This window comes from Thunnus maccoyii, chromosome 21 (genome assembly GCF_910596095.1).
Source record: "Thunnus maccoyii chromosome 21, fThuMac1.1, whole genome shotgun sequence".
NCBI classification, from domain to species: Eukaryota; Metazoa; Chordata; class Actinopteri; order Scombriformes; family Scombridae; genus Thunnus; species Thunnus maccoyii.
In genome coordinates, this window is record NC_056553.1 from 9,165,106 (window position 1) to 9,185,250 (window position 20,145).

The 20,145-nt window shown below is 41.8% G+C and overlaps 3 protein-coding genes across 7 annotated transcripts in view; 1 reads left to right on the forward strand and 2 right to left on the reverse strand.

The window, feature by feature from the left end:
* Position 1: 1 nt before the first annotated feature.
* On the reverse strand, positions 2–5,825 carry LOC121888247 (ATP-binding cassette sub-family F member 2). Its single transcript, XM_042399676.1, has 15 exons — positions 5,718–5,825; positions 4,472–4,622; positions 4,111–4,323; positions 3,723–3,905; positions 3,366–3,537; positions 2,791–2,886; positions 2,605–2,707; positions 2,338–2,433; positions 2,025–2,144; positions 1,798–1,887; positions 1,594–1,704; positions 1,449–1,511; positions 1,202–1,330; positions 906–1,109; positions 2–644 (listed from the first exon to the last, which is right to left on the reverse strand). Exons 2-15 carry the CDS (start codon positions 4,608–4,610, stop codon positions 528–530), a joined length of 1,836 nt encoding a protein of 611 aa, XP_042255610.1. The 5' UTR covers positions 4,611–4,622; positions 5,718–5,825; the 3' UTR covers positions 2–527.
* Positions 5,826–6,361: 536 nt separating this feature from the next.
* Positions 6,362–12,494, forward strand: chpf2 (chondroitin polymerizing factor 2). The gene is made up of 4 exons (XM_042399675.1): positions 6,362–8,326; positions 8,996–9,560; positions 9,683–9,865; positions 10,638–12,494. Exons 1-4 carry the CDS (start codon positions 8,055–8,057, stop codon positions 11,910–11,912), a joined length of 2,295 nt encoding a protein of 764 aa, XP_042255609.1. The 5' UTR covers positions 6,362–8,054; the 3' UTR covers positions 11,913–12,494.
* A 1,732-nt stretch (positions 12,495–14,226) lies between these two features.
* smarcd3b (SWI/SNF related, matrix associated, actin dependent regulator of chromatin, subfamily d, member 3b) overlaps positions 14,227–20,145 on the reverse strand; it is a 44,134-nt gene continuing 38,215 nt past the window's right edge. For 3 of the 5 annotated variants that reach the window (XM_042399679.1, XM_042399681.1, XM_042399680.1), the window contains 3 exons: positions 18,713–18,835; positions 18,207–18,308; positions 14,228–18,095 (listed from right to left, as the gene is read on the reverse strand). In XM_042399679.1, the coding sequence (XP_042255613.1) occupies positions 18,042–18,095; positions 18,207–18,308; positions 18,713–18,835 (279 nt within the window). In that variant the 3' untranslated portion in view covers positions 14,228–18,041. Of the gene's footprint in view, positions 18,096–18,206; positions 18,309–18,712; positions 18,836–20,145 lie in introns of all 5 variants that reach the window. The other 2 variants (XM_042399678.1, XM_042399677.1) reach the window with 1 other exon arrangement.

The following is a 20,145-nucleotide window of genomic DNA, read 5'->3' on the forward strand; positions in this document are numbered from 1 at the left end:
ATGCTGTTTTTATGTTCTGTTTATTCAGACAAACCTTTATTGCATTACATTGTTAAATAAGGCAGAAATGCTCTTTTACACCGGTGGGAGGGGAGGAAAAAAAAAAAAAAAAAAAGTCAACTTTTAAATATCATAAAATATGACCTAAAAAGCTGCTGCATACATGATGGGATAAAACAGAACATTTGGAAAAATAAAACTTTTCTATGAAGACAGCACAATGGAATGCATTCCAAAATGCACTGAGATGCTTCAGGTGAATCAGCCAATCAGAGTGCAGCCTGAGGTGAAAGGAGAGAGGAGGGGTTGGAGGGGGGGGGGGGGTCGGGTAAGGTTAAGCACAACGCAGCACCGTTATACTGAGATGGAAATACAGTACAACATGTACAACAGACGTGTCCAATAAGATGCATAAGAGATTGTTTCAGTTCTAGTTTAGGACATTTCTTGCTCGTCTCTTCGGGAGCTTGCAGGTCAAATCCATGATGCAAGATAAAGGAGTGGCTCGAGAGTGTGATGTTGCTTTTTTAGATGTCATGCGCTTGATTTTCAATCTTTGATTTCAAGTGCTCCTTATAAGCCAGGATGTCCCTGTTCCACTTTGTAATGGTTTGACTCTCGCAGATCCAGATCTCTTGAGCCACCTAGAGAAAAGAGAGAAAAAAAAAGGTTTTAATTGTGTGAGTTATAGCTGTTAAAATTAAATTCTCCTGTTTAAAGTTTCAAACTAACAGCTCCATAAGTTCAACAACTAATGTGGACCACATACAATCTATTAAATGAGCTTCAAGCATAATACAGACTGTCAGATGGAAATGGTGATACACAAGTTACTGATTAAGGCTTTAAAGTTAAAAAATGTCATCAAGAAAAATGCCAAATGCGAGCCATGATCACATATGTACCTGCTGAATGAGCCTGAAGTCGTGGCTAACCAGCATCATGCCGCCATCAAACTCGTTGATGGCTTCCGCCAATGCGTCAATAGTCTCGATATCCAGGTGATTGGTGGGCTCGTCAAGGAACAGCATGTGAGGGTTCTGCCAGGCCAGCCAGGCAAAACACACCCGGCACTTCTGGCCATCTGACAAGTTCCTGATCGGACTGACCTGCAAGAAATTTCAGGTGAAAACTTGCAGACAGAAACAAACAAACAAAAAATCATCATTCTGTATCTTCAGGAAAAGTAGCCAATTCATACCTGCTGTTTCCCCGTCAGGCCGTAGCGACCGATGATCTTCCTCATCTCCTCCTTTTCTTTGATCTCAGGGAAACACTTCATCATGTACTCCAACGGAGACAGGTCCAGCTCCAGCTGCTCTGTCAGATGCTGTAAACATAACCAGATAGGAGACATTTAATTTTATTGTACAAGCTACTTTATATGCAAAGAATCATTGCTGTAGAATTCCCTGGTAGTTTAAAAAAAGTGATGCTCTGTGTTTTACCTGGTGATATCTGCCTATCTTGACGTGAGAATGCTTGCGGATCATGCCATCAGAGGGTAGGAGCTACAAAGAGAAAGTGAGAATAAGTTGGAATACTCTGAAGACAACTGCAGGTTGTTTCAGGCTAATGGGTAAATAAACCTACCTCTCCCATCAGCAGCTTCAGCAGTGTGGACTTCCCTGCTCCATTGGGCCCCACCAGAGCCACTCGTGTATCCAAGTCGATACCAAACTCCAGGTTTTTATATATGTGTGGCTGTAGGAAACATTATCAGATGACTTGAGAAATGAACCTATATTTTCAGTGACCAAAAGGTCCATCTGTGCTGTAATAATCAACTATACTCACTGTGTTGTCACTGTACTTGAAGCTCACATTCTGAACCATGATAACAGGAGGAGGAATCTTCCCACAGGGAGGAAAATAAAATGACAGAGTCTGTTGGAGAGAGAGGTAAGAGTTAATACCATGACAATAAACGTCCATAATTCCTCAAAGTGGCTATATGCATCAGTGGCTATAAAAACAACTGCTCAGCGGTCTGGAAACCACCCTTACAAGCTACATTACAGTACCTTGTCATTCACAACTTTTTCAGTCAAGCCTGATGCCACCATCTTCTGCAGTGTCTTCTCCTTGCTCTGTGCCTGTCGTGCCAGCTTTGCAGAGCCGTGACCAAACCTAGCTATGTAATTCTGGAGGACAGATGTAAAAAAAGAAAGAAAAAACAAAGAAGAAACAATGAGTGCAGGTTTTGATTTGACCATTGACAAAGGGAGTAATTATTGTTTATCAGAAGCTTGACTACTTGGGGAAAAAAAAAAAGCTGCTCTGAACTGTCCAGTCTGTTTAGTGCAAACAACCCACCACATGGTGTCCCTTATTTACCTTCATGTGTGCTATCTGGTCCTGCTCCCAATTGAAGCGCTTCATCTGGTTCTCTTCCAGCTCCTCTCTGGTCTTCACATACTGGTCATAGTTACCCTTAATTTTAAAAATAGATTTGCATGGTCATCCAACAGAAGTTGCATACACCGATACATAATTAGTAACAGCCCGCCCCTAGTTTCCTTATATAGTGCTAACAGATCACAGATTGCAGAGTCTAGTCCAGAAACTTCCAGAGATTCTAAGAGTGTTTAGCAGTCTTCTTACCGTGTAGTATTTCAGTTTTCTCTGATGCAGGTGGATGATGTTAGTGCACACACCATTCAGGAAGTCCTGAGAGTGTGAGATGAGCACAAGGATTCGCCTGAATCTGAAAAAGAACAAGCAGGATGATCAGCACCCATCAACATTTTTGGCTATTTAAGGGATGAAGGAAGTTGGGTGTGGACTTACGACTTGAGCTCCTCTTCCAACCACACACAAGCATCCAGATCCAAGTGGTTAGTGGGCTCATCCAGCAACAACATGAAAGGCTTGATGAACAGGGCTCTTTAAAAAAAAAAACAAAAAAACAAAAACAGGATAGTTAGAATGTTTTATGTACTTTCTCCTCAAGAGTTACATAAGATAGATACCTTTTCTATCTGTACAGTAAATATAAAGCTACAGCCAATAGCCGGTTAGCTTAGCATAAAGACTAGCCTAGTTCTTCCTTGTTGCCTGGCAACAGGGCTAGCCAAGATATAATCTGCCATACATGAATTTACATTTTGCTTTAAGATCAAGTTACCTATGAGTTACTCTGGATGTTTAAGGATCTTTTCTACACAGGACAGGTGCTGCTACTCAGCGAGTACTTTTCCCCCAATTAATATATTCATAGTGGCTCTACTCTTGAATGTAAAAGTATACCAACACAAGGACTATATTGTCTGAATTCAAACCTAAAACACAGAGACAAAAGAACATTGTATCATCATCATCATCATCATCTCTATATGGCGATATAATGAGCGTTTTGTCCTCACCTGGCCAGAGCGACGCGCATCCTCCATCCTCCACTGAAGTCCTTCAGTTTCTTCTGCTGCATAGCACTGCTGAAACCCAAACCGTGGAGGATCCGAGAGGCTCGCACCTCTGCCTTGTCTGCATCCAGCTCCTCCAGACGCTCATACAGCTCCATCAGCTTCTCACACTCCGCTATGTGGGAAATGAGAGAAAGACATTTACTCAGACTTAGCCAATTATGTGTGAGACAGCTTTCCATGCTCAATATGAAGTCTGCATTTGAAATAATTGTATTAGTCTTAGCTACAAGTCTCATTAATTTTGCCAGTTTGTTGTCACTCAACTGTGGCGCTGTAGTGACAATTCATGTTACTCACAGTCTTCATGGGCAAGTCTCTCTGCTTCCTTCTCCAGCATGATCCTCTCCTCATCCACCTCCATGACACACTGCAGAGCCGTCTTTTCGCTGGGGGCCATCTCCCGGGTCAAGTGGTAAATGTCTATATGCTCTGGAATGGGAATTTCACGATGTCCAATGGCTGACAACAGCATGGATTTTCCTGGTAGATAAAAAGTACAAAAGGAAATTAATTATATTCATCATAGGTGAACTGCTGTGAAAGAACAGTGAAGATAAATGCTCTTTTCTATGTTAAAGGAAAGTAGCTGTTTTTGGATATCAGGGCAGATTGCAGCCTTCAAGCACCTTTATCGAGCATTTGCCCCAACCGCTCCACAAAAACAGCACAAAGGAAAACTGGTTACCTGTGCCGTTAAGGCCGATGAGGCCATAGCGTCTGCCTGAGTTGAGCTCAAGGCTGGTGTCTGCTAGCAGCTCTTGGCCATGGAAGGTGAGCGACAGGCTGCTAATGTGGACGTCGGTGCTGTTGGGGTGTGAGGCCAGAACGCCTGTCACTGCCCGAGCCTCTGTCTTCCGCAGCTCAAATTCGTCCAGCTCCTTTGTCAAACTGGCAATACCTGTTAAAATGAAATGCACACATTAAGCTTCAACTTCCAGAAAAATGTGATATACTGCTAGAACTGATCTCAGGAATGACACTCAAGCCAAGCAAACCACAATCAAACCGATAATAATTTTAATTTAAAGATCGCTCCCCCTTCTTACCGTTGCTTTGTGCTCCATTAAGCTGGGTCTCTGCTTGTTCACCCTCCTCATTTATCTCATCAGCTTTCTTGGTGCGCTGGCGAGCCTTCGCAGCCTCCTTCTTCTTTGCTGCCTTCTTCTTGGCTAAGTCGGATGGCATGGTTGTGCAAGGCTATTCAACAACAGGAAATAGAAAAGGGGACACCTATAGGTCAACAATCTAACTTTTAAATAATGCCATGTTGTGTCATGGAAACAGTACTATCCCCTGAGGCTGAGTTGCTAAAGGATTTCAACATTTTGGATTTCAACATCACTTTCATAATCTTATAATGCATGTAAGTTTATCAACAACCAAACACATGTCCTTTATGACTACTTTAACCTAATGCCAGAAGAAGACTTGTAAAACAACCACATTTACCTAAAATATAGACTGATTAAAGCACTTGTACTTTTGACACTTCCTTATTTTAAACACTTTCTAATATTATCATTTTCCTATTTTTATGTGTCTAACTGAATTGTATATGGGCAATTGTTTGCCTCAAATTGTCCCTTGAGGGACCAATAAAGTATTTATGAGTTGAATTGTACAAAACAAGTGCTATCGGAGTATAAATCATGTGACTTGTCAAATCAATCTGACTAATCACTTACAGTAAGTAGCGTCAGGAGTAGCTAGAACAATTGCCGGTAAACCTGAGCCAAAATGCGCCGCCGGTATCTGAAGTCACGGTGTTACATTAAGTTCAATTTACAGCTGATTTTATGAAAGGACTACCGGTATAAGAAAAGACATAAGATGATGAACGTCTCGGCCTCGGGAGCGGTGGTTATAATATTAACTAAAAACGCATTATGCTCCCACCTGCTTGCACGTTGGGCTCCAACATTAGCTATAAAGCCTGATAGCCCCGGCTAACTGTAGCTGATGCCGCTCACATTAACGGCAGATTTTGTCACCTGAGAGCGAATTAGTCGACGACTGAAGCCAAACAGCGCCATTATCTGATTAAGACAAGATGTCACACATAAGAACAGATTATATCGCTTTCGATAAACTAGCCGTTGACTGCGTTAGCCGTTGACAGCAGGCCCGAGTTGCTAAAGCTAAATTGACGCAAGGCCCGACTAGCAACGACTCTGAAGACGACTAATTCGGTAGCGACTGAATGTTTTTCAAGACTACATTTAATTAAACGGAAATCTATGTACGTTATCGATTTGAGTCGTAGTTTTCAGACGCCGGTAACGTCTTTCTTACCTAGATAATAAATTACTGGTCTCGGGAGCACACCGACGTCTCGTGTCCACTTTTCGCCGGGTGGATGTAGCCGCTCTGGAACCGCCAGACGGACCATATATGGAAAAGAGGGGCGGTGAGAGAAGATAAACCCGCCCCTGCTCCTGGGACTGCAGTAAAATGTCCTTTTATTACTCCTAATTTAGCTGCACGTTTAATTTACAACTCGGTGAAACACTGTAGCTATTAGTAATTGAGTAGAACAACCTACATAGTTACGGAAGCGCAAAATCAGAGGCCTAATCTCACAATTATGACACTACTACCTCATAATTACGATAAAAGATAGCAATATTATGATTTACTGCCTCATATTTGCGAGAAAAGATCCCAAAATTATTAGTTACTACCTCAGCAAACAGGTAACCTTCAGGGAACGTTCCCTAAAGGTTCTCTGAATGTTATATTTTTGTAATTTTAGAACGTTTTTAAAGGTTATTTAAAAAAAAAAAAACTACATAAAATTTAGCGAACGTTCCTTGGGGGTTATTTTGGAAAGTTTTCCCAACCTTCCGCGAACGTTTTGTTTTAACTTTACGCGAACGTTAGCGAAAGGTTAGGAAAACTTTCCAAAATAACCCTCAGTCAACGTTAGCTGTGGGGGGTCCAGCGAACGTTCCCCCTACGCTTCAAGCAACGTTCGCGGAACGTTTGCCGAACCGAAAATTGTTCGCCGGGCTAAATAGCAATAAAAAAATCTCATAACTGTGAGAAAAGATCCCAAAATTATGACTTACTAGCTCATAATTACAAGAAAAGATCCTAATAATACGACGTACTATCCAATAATCGCGAGAAATCTCATAACTGTGAGAAAAGATCCTAAAATTATCTTATACTTTCAAGAAAATATGTCAAAATTATGATATACTATTTCATAATTGCGAGAAAAAAATCTAATAACTATGAGAAAAGATCCTAAAATTATGACTTGCTATCTCATAATTACGAGAAAATATCTCAAATTGAGAACATTTGAGATAGTAAGTTGTAATTATGGGATCTTTTGTAATTTTGAGATCGTTTATCGTAATTTTGAGATAGTACATTAAGTCATAATTATGAGATAAGGCCGGTTTTTTTCATCAGTGAATGTATCTGGCAATAAAACGGAAGACAGCGGTGTGATGGATATTAACGTCAGTTCTTATCGTTGTGAGATTATACTGATAAGGTCAGTAGCGTCACGGAAATCATTTTCAGATCATAACATGGATCCATATGTGGACACAGGCTTTCCCTGATCAATCGTTCGTACTGATATTATATGTTATCACTGCATATTGATCTTGGACGTTGTTTTTAAGCAACACCCACTTAACGGGTCTCCTGCTAACCGTTTTAGTCAGAGGTGATGCTCAGTCAGTGAGGATGATGAAGAGGGAACCGACGGTATTTCTACTCCTGCCTGAGTGTGAGTGTGTGTGTATGTGTGAGTGAGTATGTGTGTGTGGCACTCAATGTATGAGGAAGTCAAAAAACTGAGGAAATGGACGACGCATATTCAGCCAAGCTTAACGGCTTTTTGGCAACATTAACGCAGAAATTGTGGATGTATGCTTTGGGATTAGAGGAGATGGATCGACGAGCGACATATCTGCACTGAAACAACGGACGCGATGCTAGCCTGCTAGCTTGCTCTTTGGTGTTTGTTCCTTCCGACTCATAACGTTACTGTTGACGTTACAATTTCGGATAAGACGATCAAAACTGTCGAGTCTTCTTGACTAGATTAACGTAAACCTTAACGGTCAACTTTACTCGGTGACACTTAGCGTCTAGGTACATTATTTGTATAAGTATGTGCATATTTACTTTAGAAGTAGCTATTAGCGTTAACGCTAGCCAAAATTAGTTAAGCTAATTAACATAACGTTAGCTGAGAAGACACGTTATTACACAGTTTGTATGACTAACTTGACATGTTACAATTGGCAATGGCGCTCATAAACGGGTTTAGTAGTCTCTAACGTTAGCTGCGCGTTTGACGTACAATTTGTGCTTACGAGGCAAAATATTAAACAGTTATAATTGAAATATTTTTAATCTATTGCTCTACATTGTTTTTCGCGAATTACCTTTGCTTGATAGGTTGATTGGAAACTTTACAACGACTACCTCTCCGGATAAGACTTAGAAAAGAGACAGTATGTGATATTTAAGGCAATTTTCTGCATCTCACACAGGTTGAAATATTTAACCGGGAGGGTTGGCTCATCTTCAAATGCTCTTGAAAGCCACATGGGCTGTTAACTCTCCCAGAACGGCCTCATCAAGAGTAGCTCGTAACAGTTAGATATGCGTCTGTCCTCCTTTTTGGCCGTGTTCAGGCCTGCTTTACCCCTTATCCTCGGGCTGTCTCTGGGCTGCAGTCTGAGCCTTTTAATGGTGTCCTGGACACAAGGGGACACGGATGACTCCTGCAGAGATGAACTGGGTAATGGGGGGCTTTTTCTGGGCAGAGGAGATGCTCAAAGGGACTCAAGGGATGGGGCTGGAGAGGAAGACTTCCAGCCACGTATAGTGCCCTATCACAAGGACCCAAACAAGCCACATAAGAAAGTCCTCAGGTGAGTGTGGAAGTCAGGTCTGATTTTTTTTTTGCCAGTGTTTCCAGGTGCTGAAAGAAGTCAAAACATGATGGGATCAGATTAGATCAAGATAAGTGCCACGAAGACTTACAGAGAGGGCTTTTCAGTGAACACATATGCAGCCATTGAGTTGTTTTTTTTTTTTCAACAAATGTAAAGGCAAATTTGTCAAAACAAAAAAAACCACACAACATTTTTTCTTATATCTTACAAGACTTGTTTTAAGAAACTGGAGACAATTTGATTACAGGGGATTTACATTTGTTAGTGCTCTCTTTAATAGGCTTACATTTAAATCTCCCCTGCAATAATCTAAATGCACTGAGTGGGATATACAGTATAGGTGTCCCATAGATTAAAGGTTACATTAGTCAAATCTACTTTTACATATATGTACAGTAGTTCAGATGACTTGACTTGACCTGTTAATCCACAAATGCATAAGATCTGATAATCTTCTACATGTCTTAAATTAGAATTCTAAAGCTGATTATCTGCTGGAAAAAGCTTCATATAATCTGCAGCAGTTTGGAAGAATCTGCTGAAATCTAAGATGTTTTAAATGCGGTCAAGATTTACTGGTAATAGCTTCCAAACCTAACTTGTGTTCTAATTTTTTCCGTTTATCTTTCTTTTCCACCTCTGCAGAACACGGTATATTCACACTGAACTTGGCATCAGAGAGCGACTGCTGGTGGGCGTGCTAACCTCTCGTGCAACCCTCAACACGCTTGCCGTGGCGGTGAACCGCACTGTTGCCCACCACTTCCACCGCACCTTTTTCTTCACGGGCCTGCGCAGCCCCAAGGTGCCTCATGGTATGACTGTGGTTGCCCACGGTGACGACCGCCCTGTGTGGCTGATGTATGAGACGGTGCGCCACCTCCATCAGCACTATGGCTCAGACTATGACTGGTTCCTCTTAGCCCAGGACGACACTTACATGCAGGCAGATCGTCTGTCAGAGCTCGTGGGCCACCTCAGTGCAGGTCAGGATTTGTATATGGGCAGGGCGGAGGAGTTCATTGGTGGGGAGGAGAAGGCACGCTACTGCCACGGGGGTTACGGCTACCTGCTGTCTCGCAGTCTGTTGGCCCGTCTGCAGCCCCACCTTGACACCTGCCGTAATGACATTCTCAGCGTGAGACCTGATGAGTGGCTGGGCCGCTGCATTATTGACTACCTGGGTCTCAGTTGTGTGGAGGTACACCAGGTAAAAAAAAAATATGGATACCAACAAACAGTTGTTTTATTAATTTAACGTGCTTTTGGTAGTTTTTTTGGGGGGGGGTATCCACAATAACATTTCTTTATCTTTATTTGTTTGGCTCACAGGAGATGACCTATCGTTACTTTGAGCTCGGGAAAAACGCAGATCCAGAGCGTGAAGATAGCGCACAGTTTAAAAACGCCTTTACCGTCCATCCTGTATCAGAACCAAATCTCATGTACCGCCTACACAAGCGCTTCAGCCAGATCGAGCTGGAATGGACTTACCTTCAGATCCAGCAGCTGCAGGTTGGTAACACTTAATCATGTTTTGTCCCTTGTTTTTATGGTTCTTATCTGATGGGACTACACTGATGCTGTGGGGATGAGCACTGTGTGAAAGTATACTGTTTGTTCTTCTCTCCACCACTCCCATTTTTGAACCAGGGCAGAAATTCCTGACTGATACAATATTTATACATGTCAGAAAGCCAAGACAAGGGATAGGGCGTTCTGCCGAGTTTTACATTCCAGCGTCAGCGCTCTTTGAATTTCATCTGCACTAAAAAGCCTTATTATTTAATTAAAGTAGCTGCTAATGATAGTTTATTAGGCACGGAAGCAAATGCATTATTAAGGACTGATATACACATTGTTCCTGCGCTGTTGTATATTATGTACACTGTAGCTTCTTGATAATTTTCCTCTATCTGTATTGTTTACTGAGCCTATGCTGTGTTTTGCACCATCATGAACCAGCTGCCACAACTAAACTGTGTGTGGGCTCAACCCGAAACTATCAGATGTTTGCACCTGTTAAAGACCGCTGTTAGTTATTTCCTTCTTGGATACTATTGTGTAATAAAGCTTCAAGCGACAATTGAGGATAATTGCAGCTGGGCTGTTTTGACTTGACTTTAAATATACCTTACAACACAGAGCAATCAAATATGTAATGGAGGCAAATGTTTACACCATGTTTCCCTCTGAATTGGTCTTTAATTACCTTTTATTATACGTTTGGCAGGTTTGATGTGTCAGAGTGAGGTTGCATAATATGTTATTTGTGTTTACTCATCAGATGCAGATCAGCAACCTGAGTGACTTGACACCGGAAGGTAAGGCTGGAGTCACATGGCCTGTAGGAATCAATCCTCCCTTCAAACCAAAGACCCGTTTTGAGGTTATAAACTGGGAGTACTTTACTGAAGAGCATATTTACTCGTGCGTCGACAGCTCACCCAAGTGTGAGATGAGAGGGGCTGACCGCGCCGATGTAAACGCAGTTCTGGAGATCGCGGTGGAGCGTCTGAACGAGCGTTACCAGCCGCAGCTACGCTTCCGCAAGCGGCGTCTACTTAACGGATACCGGCGCTTCGATCCCACACGCGGTATGGAGTATGTGCTGGATCTTGCACTGGAGGCCTATACCCAGAAAGGTCACAGCCAAGTCATTGCCAAACGGGTAAACTTGTTGCGACCTCTAAGTGCAGTTGAAATTATCCCCATGCCTTATGTGACAGAGGCAACACGGGTGCAGGTCATCCTACCTGTCACTGCCCAGGATCAGGACTTTGTCGGTAACTTCCTCGACATGTATGTGATGAACACTTTGGACACCCATGACAATGTTTTACTCACGTTCTTGTTCATCTACGATCCTTTCGATGCACAGCGAGTCAGCCAGACTGATGTGTTCGCTGGCATCAAGGCCATGATCGGGGAGGTGGAGAAGCGCTACGGAGACGTGAAGATCCCATGGATCAGCGTGAAGACGGAGGTTCCCTCACAGGTGAAGCTGATGGACATCATCTCTAAGAAGCACCCAGTGGACACGCTGTTTTTCCTGGCCAGCACGTGGACCGAGGTCAACGCTGACTTCCTGAACCGCTGCAGGATGAACGCCATTAGCAACTGGCAAGTCTTCTTCCCCATCCACTTCCAAGAGTACAGCCCGGCCGTTGTCTATCGCGACCAGCAGCCCTCCGCTGCCTCCTCCTCTTTCGCCTCTGAGTCCCTGCGAGACGGCCACTTTGACCGCCACGTCTTCGATGAGGCCTGCTTTTACAACGCCGACTACATGACCGCACGGACCAAGATGGCGGCCGACATCTTGGACAACGAGGAGCTGCTGGAGAGCATGGACGTGTATGACATATTTGTACGTTACTCCGGCCTGCACGTTTTCCGAGCTGTAGAGCCTGCGCTGATCCAGAAATACGTGCGGCGGGCGTGCAACCCGCGGTTCAGTGAGGATATCTACCACCGCTGTGTCCTCAGCAACCTGGAGGGTCTGGGGTCACGCTCCCATCTAGCCATGGCTCTGTTTGAGCAAGAGCAAGCCAACAGCACCTAGAGGAACGCTCAAGCAGAATAACATGGATTGTAAAATAATACTTTTTTTGATCCATATACTGAAAAGAACAGCGTCATCTTGCTCAAGGACACTTCAATAGAGCAAATGTGCGCTGATGCATAAGCTCATAGTTGTATCCTCCAGCTGAGAGACTCTCTGCACAGTGTGTATGAGCACTTCTTATGAGACTTATGAGCCTGTAACTTTGAATCCGTCATGTCTAGACAACGTTGAATAACGAGTCACTGAGGTCGCCTCACACATCTCACTGAATGTGGACCACAGACACTCACAGATTACTGAGAAGCTGTCACTTGTATTCCTGCTGTTGACGTATTCTTACAGGAGCAGAGTAACGATATTTATACTCCAATTTTAAAGGAATAATGGATGTTCTATTATGAAATATCAAAAGGTCTTCATTGACTTTTGCTATTGTTAACATTTCATTGAGAAAAAAACTTGAGCCATGAGTCTGCCTTAGTGAAGATGTTAAAGTTAATACTGGAAACAAGCTGCCTTTTGTTTAGGACATGTTCTCTTTTTTTTTTAAGAAGTATTAAAGTGATATTTCTGCTCACAGTTGTTTTTTTCATTCATACTATTGTATATATTACAGTGTGTTTCAGTCTCACTAGGCAAAAGGCAACTGTTTATAGGATCCTGTATGCAGCATTCTTGAACAGCCACTCCTGGAGGTATCTGTTATGTGCTTGGCAGAGCTGAAGAAAAGGCAATATAGCAGAAAAATTTTGTGGCCAGTTAGTGACGGCGTGCTCATATTTAGAAAAATGCATCTCGTAGTCTCGCCGGTTTGCCTAAAAGCTTTACTGCAGTGCCAGTGAGGCAGTGAACAGTTTGTTCCGAAGCAGCCTGCCCCGCCTCGTCTCCTCATATTGAGTCAGTAATTCTCCACCCCAGCCCGGGCCTCCCTGGGTTTTGGCGAGTATTCTGTACACATATGTCTTTGGGGAGAGAAGTGAACCCAGTGCCCAGTGGGAGGGTCGCGTCTACCTATAGCCAAAGTCCGCCATGGTGTGGGTGGTTAACCTTCACAGCGAGATGGTTGAACAAGCTGAATGGCTTACTTCACACAGCCTCCTCCTCCTCCTCCTCCTCTGTAAAGGCGTGAGAGGACTGCACTGAGGGCCCCCCTCACCTCCCCCCCCCACCCACAAAACTTCTCCATGTGAGGGTTGTCGGCTCAGGAGAATAGTGGAGGAGCAGAGTGAAAGAGGCCCTTTCTGAGTCGGCTGCAGTCAGCTTTACAGCGCGGCCGCATTACGCTGTGGAAAGGCCTCCACCTGCTTCCTTGTGGTGAGGTCAGTGAACAATAAAATGCCTGTCTGCCACCTCTGATGAACGCCTTGCTCATACAGGAAATTTAACCCACCAATGAGCTTGAGTGCAAACTCAACGTTTTGCTTCTACGGAGCATAAAAGTGTTCTTTTAGTGAAGGGTAATGTAGCAGGGCTGCACAATTATTTGCGTAATTGGATATCACAATTTTAGATCCCACAGTTAAAAACACTTCTGGAGACATTCAGTTCAGGTTTTATTTATAAAGTGGCTGCTATGGTTTACAGGTGGTGCACACACCCATAGTAAACCCACAGAAGGGATTTTAATTATTTTATTTATTAGACGTCTTCTCAGCACTGTGTGGGCGACATCTTAGCTTTGTCGTACCTGTTCTGAAGGGACAAACGGCACCTTTTATTGTTCTTCTTACTAACATGGAGTCCAGTGACGTCATGTCATTTCCCAGCATGCTGTAGCTCTGCTCAGTCTCAACCTGAGCAGAGGTCTAATCAGCCAGAATAAGTGAAAACACCTGTGTGGGTTTACAGGGTCTTTAAAATAGTAAAGATGTGGTATTTGAAAAATTTTGATGGAAGTTATTAGAATTGTGGAGCGCCCTGGTAGCCGAATGGTTACTGCACATACCATTTAATTGCAATGTCGTTTTTATCACTTACCCATTATTATTGCAGACAGACAAAGGATATGTTGTTTGGATGCTATGGGTTAAAAAAAAAAAGTATCTACAAAGACTTAATGTCTGCAACTTTATATGACTAAATGAAGGTCAAACATTTATCATTTTGGCTATTAAACAGTTTACACACATCTAGAATTTCTAAAATAACTATCCCCAAGCACTTAGCCAATTGTTAAACACATTTGGAGTTGTAAAAGTGATGTTTCGCACCAACTTAGGTATGTTAGTTTGGTGGCAAAAAATGGCTAAACATTTTTCTAGATTGAATCTTGCATTTATTCTCTAGATATTCAATTTAGGAAATGTTTTAGCTAACATTTCAAATCTGTTGAAATTAATAAAAAAAGAATGTTTCTGCATATAAAGACCTCAAAAGTAAAGTGTAAATGTTTTACTGTTAACATGAATCTCCAGTAATACTGTCAAGATCCCAGTGAAGTCAAAAAGACACAGTTTAAACAAGATAAAGAAGCAGGGGAGGACCCCTCCATTAGCGCTGTGATCTCTGTTTATCCATCAGTGATTCATCATTAAGTAAATACACAAGTGAAAGAGAAAGAAAAGCTGTTGTTACCCTTAAACACAACAATATATGATAAACAGGGAGTCACTCAGGGGCCAAAGGTGAAACTTGGCATATGGAAAAGAAAGCTTGCACCTTGGAAAATTACTCATCAAATATGAATGAGTGTTCACTGCAGCAGTACATACATGTTTTATTTATGAAGTCATGCAAATTTATCCCAAAGAATTTTGCTCCCTTTTCTAGTTTCTTGTCATTATGATAAACTTTGCAAAAAGTATCTCATATTACCTTAAAGTGGAGACGGGACACTTAAACTGCCTGCGTTAATCCCCATGATATATACTGTGTATACTGGGACTGATTCCTAGATAATATTTCTACACAATGCAAGAATGAGAATCTGGCACTGCTAAACTAAACTTAAAGCCTCATTTTAGTGCAGAAACTCAAAATCCCATGCTTTAACTGTGAGGCAGTGATAAATTTTACATCCCAGTGACATTGAAGGACACATTTCTCATTTTGTAACAATTGAAAAGAATATTAACTTCAGTTTCTTCCAAAAAAAAAACATCAATCAAACATCAAATCTTTAACATTCAGTTGAAGTAGGATTTTTGACGCAAATGAGTAGTATTTCCCTCTGTGTGTGGCTTTAAGAGGCTCAGCTTAATACTGAACATTAATATGCAAATTTTTGCAGCAAAGCACAAAAAAATCTAATCGCATCGTGTACGTACAGAGGGAACATGTGGCCATAAAGGTGAAAAAAAGACACTTCAGATATCGTGGCATTTACAAACTTTGGCAAGCGCTTCTTTATTTACATCCAGGCTGTCTCACAATGTCACAGCTGTTTTCCCTTTTTTTTCTCTCTCTCTCTCTCTCATTTTTTTTTTTTTGTAGAACGTAATCACCAAACAAGTCTTGCTCTTTACAGATATACAGTATCATGTATACTATTATCTTCCTGTCGGTGACCCTCTGACAACAGTGTAAACAGAAAGAAAAGAGCAGTTTTCCCGCTCTTCAGAAAACACATGCAAGGAGCGGGACGAACGTGTCGACGGTATGCCAGGGTTTAAGTTTTTAACAGGGAGACACAGCAGTTTGTTAACATTTTGTCAGATATTTTCTGATACTGTGGTGCTCAAGCTGAGGTCACCCAGGAGCTGCAGCTTCTAGTTTCCTCCGCAAGAGGGTGCTAGTGAATCAGTGACTGTATGACATAACAACATGAATGCCCTGGCCATACAAAGAAAAATAAGATCACTCCGGGTCAGACACAGGACTAAGATACTACCAATGACTACTGTTTCTCCTCTAATGAGTGCAGTTATTATAACTTACTGTCCTGTCCTAGTAACAAAAACACAGTTCAGAAAAATCACACCTACAGTTAGTTGCTGGTAGGGCTTATCATTTTTGGCAAAAAAGTTCCAGAAGGCATTTCAACAAATGTGACAAGTCCTGCGTTTGTCACACAGGCTGCTATGCCAGCTTTATATATTTACACATACCGTTTGATCAGATGTAATAATTAATGTCCATGGAGCATGCATAGGTCATCGTGAAATCGTCCAATCAGTTTGTGTATGCTGGGATAATAAAAGAGGGCCTCACCCCATGACGAAGAGAGTCCCGACAAAGAATTACAGCACAGTGCAAAGAAACCCGACGAGGTTCCAGCTAGAAACTGACTGCTGAGAAAGAAAAAAAAAATCCTCCATCTGACATTACAACATATACATACAAGTCAAGTGTCATTTAAAAAAAAAAAAAAAAAAGTGTAAAATGAGATCGGTGCAGATTATATTATGCGTTACAGCTACTGAGATTTCATGTAGATTGAAAAGAGAGGGGGGTCTTTCTTTGTTGCAGCTTCTAGCTCCCACGATAGATACGGGATGGACCTAAAATAAACCACCCCAACCCAAGATAGTACACAGAGGAACACTAACATTCCTGCCCTACTAATTCAAAACTCATGGAGCTCCCCTTACTGCACCATGTAACTCAATCCCCCCCCCTCCCCTAAAACCCCAAAACAAACACACACAGATAGTCTGTTGTATACTGTACAGTTGGCCCTCTTAAGGGGACAAAACATATTTACATTCACATCTCTAGAAAAGAAAAAAAAACTTTTTTTTTCTTCTTCTTCTTCATGTAACATAAAAAGTGTAGAAATGGACACAGTTCTCCAGACCTGGGTTTAAGCATTCATTGCAATAACAGTTTTAGGGTTTGTTTAAGAGAACTTGAGGCTTAATTGGCTACAAAGGAAAACATTTGGGCATGAATTCCCTTTGAAACGACCCAAATATTTCAGATTTGTTACGACCAAACCCATCTGGTTTCTTTTTGAACCCAGGTCAGGACTTTTGCCCATTTCTATTTCAGTGATCATGTTCTCTTCTGCTCGTTGCAAACCTTTGGTAACACCTTCATGACATAAACTGGCAAAAAATACTACACAAGGAAGAGGCAGTGAGCGACAAAACAAACCAGTCGACGAGTCTGTCAAGTCCCAACATGTATAGGCATATTTATCACTTCGCTATGATTAAGGGAAGAAAAGCTATTATTACGATGATCAATACTTTGTCTCTCCTTCATCATTTATAAAAAACACTATTCTCACTATAAACAGACACGGAGCTGTTCATGTCTTTGTGATAATACTTCAGTTAATTTACCTAACACTGATGTAGGAAAAGAAACAAAGAGAATCCGACTAAAATGAGACAAACTGGTTTATAGACAGCATGATTCCCTGCGACCCGATGCGTCACACTAATCTCGACTTTGCTGGTGTAATTAATCAATTTGAACACTGTCAAAAACACTCTCCTAATGAGAACAAAGAAACACACACGCACACGCACACGCAGACACTCCCAAACAAATAATCACAAAACAGTTTCAAAAAGAGTTGGAAAAAAAATTTTGAAGACTCATCCAGAGCACTGTGCGGCTTTGACTGGGGGTTTACGTGACGTATACGTTTCAGTCGGACACAGTAGCTAATCTCCCTCTTTGAGATGAGTGTTTGTAAATGTGAGAGCAGCCGGTTGAGAGTTTGTCTTGCTTGCTAGTGACGTATGTACAGAGCAGAAAGTAGAGATGAGGGGGACGTTTGGTTTATCAGGCAGTGAGTCTTGACGCCGCCTGTGGTCCGAGAGGTTGACCTTAGAGGGTCCACGATGCGAGCTGAATACATGCGGTCGGCGACGATGTCCTCGCAGTCCTGCGTAAAAGGGGACAAATACGCAGAAGGCGCATATAGCTTCCATACGTGCACATCGCTACTGTCTTGTGAAAACCTCCTTACTCTTTTTTTTTTTTTTTTTTCTTAGGATTTAATATTTTCATTTTTTTTCGAATTCTTCCATCGTAACGTTGGGAAAACATCTGAAATTGCAGTGTCATCTCTCGGAACAAGGTTGCTTTTCTTTAGTTACACTTTCAGAGGTATGAGGATTTCACTCGACTGCAACGACATGCACACAAACACACACACACACACCCAGGCACACACACATCCAAACACACACTCGGCTCTGAAATATTTTGCAGAGATTTCAGGAGGGCCTTTTCTTAAGTGTTGCGGACAGCTAAGGCCTGTTCCAGCTCCTGTCTCCTCTGCTGGATCTGTCGGGGCAAAAAAGGAGAAGGAGAACCGAAAGTACGTCATCCGAGTGTTTTTTCAGAGCACAAGAGATTCAGGATGTTAAAAGAGCGAATGACGAGCTGTTTCCTCACCTTGCAGTAGAAATAGCGGCTGACGGCTTCCTGGGACCAGGGCTCGTGGTAAAACGCCGCCCTCCTCTCCTCCTCAGGGTTCCCAACCACGTCTGTCATTAACTGTAGCCAATGAGAAGGCACAGTCGTTAATGACACGACTAAATAATCACTGATTAAATGTGACAAATGTGGAGTGTATTGACTGAAAACAGTGATACATGTGGATACAGCAAAGATTCATTTCTTATTCAGGAGTTACAGGAAACATTACAGATGCCAGACTTTTTCTTTTTTTTTAAAGCAAACAAACATTTTAATTCATAAAATTCTCTCTTGACCAACAAATTGTAGCCTCTAGGGGCTGCTAGAGGCTTTTAGTTTTAGCTTCTGTATTTTATTTTCCATCTCAACATCCATAATATATGTCAAATAAAGGCAGTAAGTTATTGTTTCAATGGGACTTTTAAGTTATGTGAGGAGAGACATGAGTGTGTGTTTGTGTTCATATATAAATAGCATCGAACCTTAAGGTCTCGGCTCTGGGATTTGAGCCAGTCCTGGATGTAGCCCTTGGGATCTCTGGAGAAACTGAGCATGAAGTCCCTCTGGATCTTCAGCTGGTTGATGGACTCAATGGTCTCGTGAATCTGAGCGGGAAACAATAACACGCTGTGTATCAAGAGAAAACACATACCTCACTGCTTCCTTTGCTTATTTAGCTGTACCATCCAAAAAAAACCTATATCTGCAGCTGAATTTGACACGTATCATGGTATAGATATTAAAATTAGACATCTAGAAGAGCTGATTCTGTAGCAAGTCTCAGAACTAAAATAACCCTGCTCATTAACGAACAGCATATGCACACATCCCCAGGAAAAAGCTGTCTGTACAGATGTAAACAGTAGGAGAAGGAACAGAAGAAAAGGTGGATAGGTGACCTGGTAGAGAAGGGAGACCTGAAGCTGTGACTGCAAATGTGTTTTTTATGTGCAAGAGCTCTTGAGAAAGACGCTACCTCGTAACGAGGGATGGGATTCGTAGCGCAACAATAAAAGCGATTCCGCAATGTGCAGTTTTCAGCATGTCGTCTGTGAATTATCATATCTGTGTGACTGAGGAGGAAAAATGGTGAAATACTTTGACAAAACAAAAAGATATTACACCATGTACTTATCACTGAACCATGAAGAGATCATCACCATCATTCAAATGTTAAACATAAACTGACACGTTGCTCTTTTGCCACTTTATGTAAAACATTAATTCATAAATTAGGATATAAAATTCTTGGATGTACTAGATATAAAAGACTGAAAAATATGAGATAAAAATGATTATTTAACCTTCTGGAACCGAGGTTAGTGTCAACGCTACATTAGACCATATTCTACAAAACATTAAATAACTTTGGAACCGTTTATGATATCAACAAGCTTTTTTTTCTGTCTGAACTGTGAGATTCTCAGCTTTCCAAGGTACCTTGAATAAATGGTACCTTTACGACCACCAGGGCTGATTTACGGTGTGTGCAGTCATGTGATACGGGAACAGAAGCTTGCTGAGCTTCATTTGAGTCACCATGTGCACTCACTGCACAAAAAGCAAACGACTGCAGTCTTCCATAAATCAACAGATTGTCTATTTCCCAATGATATATAACAGATGATATTGACCAAAACATAAAGACAGCACCAAAATCGGAGCTCCAAAACACCTAAATACAACTTTTCATGTTGAAAAAACAAAAATTCTCACAAGTTTTTTGTCACTGTTTTTCTTTTAGTCAAATACGGTGAGCTCACACAAAAGTAATGCATGATGGTGACTTTACACTGCACCGGAGAGAAAGGGCAGGTTCCCCTGAATCATATGATGTATAACACTTGATACTCACTGAGAGAATAAGCTTAGAATTGGCACAAATAATAATAAAACTATGTCCAGACGCTTCTTT